Source organism: Sebastes fasciatus, chromosome 23 (genome assembly GCF_043250625.1).
Source record: "Sebastes fasciatus isolate fSebFas1 chromosome 23, fSebFas1.pri, whole genome shotgun sequence".
Classification (NCBI taxonomy): Eukaryota; Metazoa; Chordata; class Actinopteri; order Perciformes; family Sebastidae; genus Sebastes; species Sebastes fasciatus.
Window position 1 is genome coordinate 13,158,758 of NC_133817.1, and position 6,551 is coordinate 13,165,308.

Below are 6,551 nucleotides of genomic sequence, written 5' to 3' on the forward strand. Positions count from 1 at the left end.
GACACACAGGATGAAAAACACACCTGCATAACCACATAATAAAAAAACAAATACAGGAGTTAAAAAACCAACCAGTAGGGCTGTTAATCCATTAAAATATTTAATTGCAATTAATCACATGATCGTCCATAGCTAATAGTAATTGTTTGGAAATCAATTGCACTTTTTTTTATCTGTTCAAAATGTACCTTAAAGGGAGATTTGTCAAGTTTTAATACTCTTATCAACATGGGAGTGGACAAATATGATTGTTTTATGCAAATGTTTATTTAAAAAAAAAATTATTGTCAAGAAACCCTCACAGGTACTGCATTTAGCATAACAAATACTTTCAAATCACAACATGGCAAACTCAAGCCCAACAGGCTGCCCAGTGTGCTGACTTGATTATGACTTAACCAAAACTGCATGTGATCTACCTCATTGCATAGGGATGGTAGAGCAGCTGTGGCAAAGGATGTAAAGAGCAATTAAAATAATATAAATATATGACAAATGTCAAAAACAGCATTTGTGAAAATAATGATACTTCAGATAACCTTTTGATCACAGTGTTCAAAGACCTTCTACTGTGCCCCTTACAAAATATAATATTGTCTTCCTTTTATAAGGATATATGTGAAGCTACAAACCACAGAATCCAAGATTATTATCACTACAGACTTTCTGTAACTTCTTAGAAATGTAACAGTTGAGTGCATTATGACACCTTCAGCAAAGAAGTGAAATAAAGACACAATATGTAGAATTTCGATGTGAGTGATGACAACATGTTAACCCCAGAACCATTCGTTAAGATTACGAACAACTTGGTACTCCTTGTGGTTTTGTAAGTATTTACAAGTTTGGCAAGCATGTTCACTTCCAAACTTAGTCGATTTAACTTTATACCTGCTTGTCCAGCTAAAGTATCTCATGTACTCTGTATGATTTTGGTCAAGGTAAAGTAGCCGCTCTACCAGCTCCTTTGGAGTGGAAAAGTCATCGACATGAATGAAAGAATCAGGTGTGATATGGTCCTCATAGTTTTGTCTTTGAGTGCCCAGAGCTACTGGTACAGTTCCCAACATCATAGGTCTGTATACCTTCTCTGTGATGTAGTCTTTGTAGATAGAGTTTTCAAAGGAGAGGTAGAATTTACAACTAGAAACTATCTCTATATAGCCTTCGTTACTTGGACGATGGCCAAAGGTTCCTCCATAAGTATGAATGTTGATGTGTTTCTTCAGTTCATTGTAGAACTGAACTCTCTTTGACCCCGGGTTCCAGTTGCTCACGATCCAACACACCAACTTGTCCTTTGCTGGCAATTTGAAACTTTTATCTTGTGACGTCACTGGCACCAGAGACCCATAAGGCACTGGAATATTTGAATCGAGGCGATAATTGCATGTTAAGTTGAATACGTCTTTAAGTTTAGGGTTTGGAGTTGTGTGTGCAGGTGACTCCATATTGAACCACACCCATTTCTGAAAATAGGGACGCGGTTCTGTCGGCATGCCTCCTAGATCCCTGTGGTGGAAGAGAACCCCGTGGGCCTTAGGGTATAGTGTCTTGTCAGCTGTCAAGCGGCATTTTACGATATTGAAAATACTGCAGTTCATATTATATTTTTGGCCAAATGGAATCTTCCAGATCAATACTATAGTGTCAGGCTCAGCGTCCACTGCTGCTGCCTGGATCTTCTGGGTGTCGCTGGGTTGTGGGTTAATGTGCAGCTCTGTAGAACTGTTGTTGTTTGGGTCCTGGGTCTGTTCTCTCTCTGCACACAGAAATGTAGGACAGAATTGACGGCCTTTCTTCATGTAAATGCCAAAATTGGGGTACTTGAAGTCAGACATATATGTGAAGAGAATGCAAAGTAAGCCAAACAGCAGTAGGCTGCTGAAGAGAAATGTGCGCAGAGAAGTGGACTGGCAGGCTGAGCAGGACATGGCTTCACCTTCGGAGAGAGAATAGATCTATTGATTGTAGACATGACATTTGACTGGACAATGCATTGAGTTGTCTGATTGTAAGCTAGCTATATTATAGGTTGTTCTGAATACCTAAATACACAAAGAGCCCCCTGGTGATGTTATTGGACATTCTTATTTCCTTCTTTTACGGTATTATCTTATTACTATCTCCCACAAAGGAGGTTTGCAACCTGTTGCCCCCACATATATACAGTACAAACATACATAAGGTACAGTACATACATATGCACATATTTACATACGTACACCCATCCCCACCCTCCCTTAGTGTGTCTTTCGCTCTTTAAACAACATCACCGAACCCCTCGCACACTTTCCCTGAGCGATTAGTATTAGCACGGATGGATCATATTTCTCTATATAGGTTGTTCTGTTTACCTTAATACACAAAGAGCCACCTGGTGATCTTATAGCACATTTTTCTTTACTTCTTTTATGATAATATATCTTATTACTATCTCCCACAGAGGAGGTCTCATTTGCAAGCTGTTGCCCCTACATACATACAGTACATACAAACATACACCCCACTCTCACCCATACTCTTTTCGCTGTTTAAGCTACGTCACCACACCCCCAGCACACTTTCTCTGAGCATTCACTATGGATTTACTTTATAGTTAATGGAAAGCCCCAGTATTTGACATCATGGGAATGAGAACGAACTGGTAACCCAACATTGGGCGTAGGTTTCGAAGGGGCTCAACAACCCATTCCCCTCCTCTGAGGCCCTCAGACTGGTTCAACCGGCCCCACCACTGACATCCGAGCAAACGTACTCCTTCTTCTGTAAAAGTATTTTTATATATATACTTATATTAAGGTATTTCATTGGATCGCATGCACAGTTTAAGGACCTTTTAAGGCATAAAAAATCTTAAATAGTTTTTCATTAAAATGTCAGTGATGGGATTACATCGTAAAAACTGTGAAGATTTTATTGTAATACATATTTATTATTATACAGATAATAAAACGTCTCTTTGAACATTGACAAACTAAACTGATCTCTCTTAAAAAAATGTCCAAATGTCCTGAAAAGGAAGCTAAGACAATTTAAATTGAATTTAAAATGGAATTTCTATTAAACAGAACAATCAAATAAAAGCAGTTTCAGGTACAAATAAAGATTAAAGTGCTTCTTACTGTGTTTGTTGTCTCTGCAGAAATACAGGCGGAGGACTGTAAAGACGAAGATGGACACTTCACCTCCGTCCACTATACAGTACATCAACCAATTGTTCAGTTTTTTTCCCCTGCCTGTGATTGGTTAGTACTTTATGCCTTTGTGGGTTGGGTTGGTAAGGTTTATTCATGAGGAGTGAGATTGGTTAGGGTTAGGTTAAGAATATCAGGGTTAGCCAATCAGAGGCAAAGTAGGGCAGATGAGAGTCGTGCAGGACACACCCTCGGGGCCCAAGGGAAACACATATTGCTTCAAGTCATTACTGTCAGGAACAGGATCCGCCTGTCCATCTGAAACTTGGCGATGCCAAAGTTTATAAAATCAGTCTTGTCCATTCGTGATAATACTAAACGCTCAGGGAAAGTATGTGAGGGGTTTGGTGATGTTGTTTAAAGAGCGAAAAGACACACTAAGGGAGGGTGGGGAAGGGTGTACGTATGTAAATATGTGCATATGTATGTATTGTACCTTATGTATGTTTGTACTGTATATATGTGGGGGCAACAGCTTGCAAACCTCCTCTGTGGGAGATAGTAATAAGATAAAACCGTAAAAGAAGTAAAGAAGAATGTCCAATAACATCACCAGGGGGCTCTTTGTGTATTTAGGTATTCAGAACAACCTATAATATACAGTAGCTAGCTTACAATCAGTCAACTCAATGCATTGTCCAGTCAAATGTCATGACTACAATCAATAGATCTATTCTCTCTCCGAAGGTGAAGCCATGTCCTGCTCAGCCTGCCAGTCCACTTCTCTGCGCACATTTCTCTTCAGCAGCCTACTGCTGTTTGGCTTACTTTGCATTCTCTTCACATATATGTCTGACTTCAAGTACCCCAATTTTGGCATTTACATGAAGAAAGGCCGTCAATTCTGTCCTACATTTCTGTGTGCAGAGAGAGAACAGACCCAGGACCCAAACAACAACAGTTCTACAGAGCTGCACATTAACCCACAACCCAGCGACACCCAGAAGATCCAGGCAGCAGCAGTGGACGCTGAGCCCGACACTATAGTATTGATCTGGAAGTTTCCATTTGGCCATAAATATAATATGAACTGCAGTATTTTCAATATTGTAAAATGCCGCTTGACAGCTGACAAGACACTATACCCTAAGGCCCACGGGGTTCTCTTCCACCACAGGGATCTAGGAGGCATGCCGACAGAACCGCGTCCCTATTTTCAGAAATGGGTGTGGTTCAATATGGAGTCACCTGCACACACAACTCCAAACCCTAAACTTAAAGACGTATTCAACTTAACATGCAATTATCGCCTCGATTCATATATTCCAGTGCCTTATGGGTCTCTGGTGCCAGTGACGTCACAAGATAAAAGTTTCAAATTGCCAGCAAAGGACAAGTTGGTGTGTTGGATCGTGAGCAACTGGAACCCGGGGTCAAAGAGAGTTCAGTTCTACAATGAACTGAAGAAACACATCAACATTCATACTTATGGAGGAGCCTTTGGCCATCGTCCAAGTAACGAAGGCTATATAGAGATAGTTTCTAGTTGTAAATTCTACCTCTCCTTTGAAAACTCTATCTACAAAGACTACATCACAGAGAAGGTATACAGACCTATGATGTTGGGAACTGTACCAGTAGCTCTGGGCACTCAAAGACAAAACTATGAGGACCATATCACACCTGATTCTTTCATTCATGTCGATGACTTTTCCACTCCAAAGGAGCTGGTAGAGCGGCTACTTTACCTTGACCAAAATCATACAGAGTACATGAGATACTTTAGCTGGACAAGCAGGTATAAAGTTAAATCGACTAAGTTTGGAAGTGAACATGCTTGCCAAACTTGTAAATACTTACAAAACCACAAGGAGTACCAAGTTGTTCGTAATCTTAACGAATGGTTCTGGGGTTAACATGTTGTCATCACTCACATCGAAATTCTACATATTGTGTCTTTATTTCACTTCTTTGCTGAAGGTGTCATAATGCACTCAACTGTTACATTTCTAAGAAGTTACAGAAAGTCTGTAGTGATAATAATCTTGGATTCTGTGGTTTGTAGCTTCACATATATCCTTATAAAAGGAAGACAATATTATATTTTGTAAGGGGCACAGTAGAAGGTCTTTGAACACTGTGATCAAAAGGTTATCTGTGTTATCATTATTTTCACAAATGCTGTTTTTGACATTTGTCATATATTTATATTATTTGAATTGCTCTTTACATCCTTTGCCACAGCTGCTCTACCATCCCTATGCAATGAGGTAGATCACATGCAGTTTTGAGTTTGCCATGTTATATTTGTATATATAATAAAATAAATATAATAAATAAATATTTATACAATATTTGTTATGCTAAATGCAGTACCTGTGAGGGTTTCTTGACAATATCTATTGTTAAATATAAACATTTGCATGAAACAATCATATTTGCCCACTCCCATGTTGATAAGAGTATTAAACACTTGACAAATCTCCCTTTAAGGTACATTTTGAACAGATAAAAAAGTGCACTAACTATGGACGATCATGTGATTAATTGCAATTAAATATTTTAATGGATTAACAGCCCTACTGGTTGGTTTTTTGTCACTCCTGTTTTTGTGTTTTTATTATGTGGTTATGTAGGTGTGCCCACAAGGCACATATAAAGGCTTCAGATGAGTGCATGTGCTCTAATGTTAGTGGTGGCACCGGTTGAACCAGTCTGAGGGCCTCGGAGGTGGGGGGGGAGGTGTGGGTGTTTTGTTGCTGTTGGGTTTCAGGTGAAAAAATGCAAAGAAACTAATTTGCTTACTTCTGATTTTCATGTTCACTAACATGCTGGTGTTACCCACACACTGAATGAAGACGCTGTTTTTTCCATCCAGGTGCCAGGTTCTGTAAACACAGTAAAAGGACAGTCATGGATGAACGTCGGCTTTCTTGTATGCTGCTATCCACGCTCAGGTGTGAGAGGGCAGTGTGGAGGGCTAGGGCGATGGCATCATCAGTTGACAAAACAAGACAATATCCCACCTGATCTTTCATTCATGTCGATGACTTTTCCACTCCGAAAAAAGGGAAGGGGAGTCATCAAATGCAAAAACAGTGAGATCATTTCATAGGCTCAATATGTGCACAAACACAGGCACTCAATAACAGGTTTGGATCTGCAGCTACTCTGGACTGCAACACGTTTCAAGCTTCCTCATGCAGCACTGCGTTGGACAGCTTCCTTCCTTTTAACCGCGAATAAACTGATCCCACTGACTGAACCCATAACTATTTTGATTCACAAGCAATTTTGTACTTTTTTTTTATAATAACATTTGTTTTGTTTTGCATCACATCACAGTGGAGTTTAACAAGCATTGACAGTTTGAGCAGTAAAGATAAAGAGGTCTCACAGAGCACAGGTCGGATA

At 39.6% G+C, this 6,551-nt stretch overlaps 2 protein-coding genes across 2 annotated transcripts; one reads left to right on the top strand and one right to left on the bottom strand.

The window, feature by feature from the left end:
* Positions 1–577: 577 nt before the first annotated feature.
* Positions 578–1,499, bottom strand: LOC141762012 (4-galactosyl-N-acetylglucosaminide 3-alpha-L-fucosyltransferase 9-like). The gene has a single exon (XM_074625794.1). It carries the CDS (start codon positions 1,497–1,499, stop codon positions 774–776), a length of 726 nt encoding a protein of 241 aa, XP_074481895.1. The 3' UTR covers positions 578–773.
* A 2,519-nt stretch (positions 1,500–4,018) lies between these two features.
* LOC141761953 (4-galactosyl-N-acetylglucosaminide 3-alpha-L-fucosyltransferase 9-like) lies at positions 4,019–5,238 on the top strand. Its single transcript, XM_074625639.1, has one exon. It carries the CDS (start codon positions 4,022–4,024, stop codon positions 5,051–5,053), a length of 1,032 nt encoding a protein of 343 aa, XP_074481740.1. The 5' UTR covers positions 4,019–4,021; the 3' UTR covers positions 5,054–5,238.
* The last annotated feature ends 1,313 nt before the right edge of the window (positions 5,239–6,551 follow it).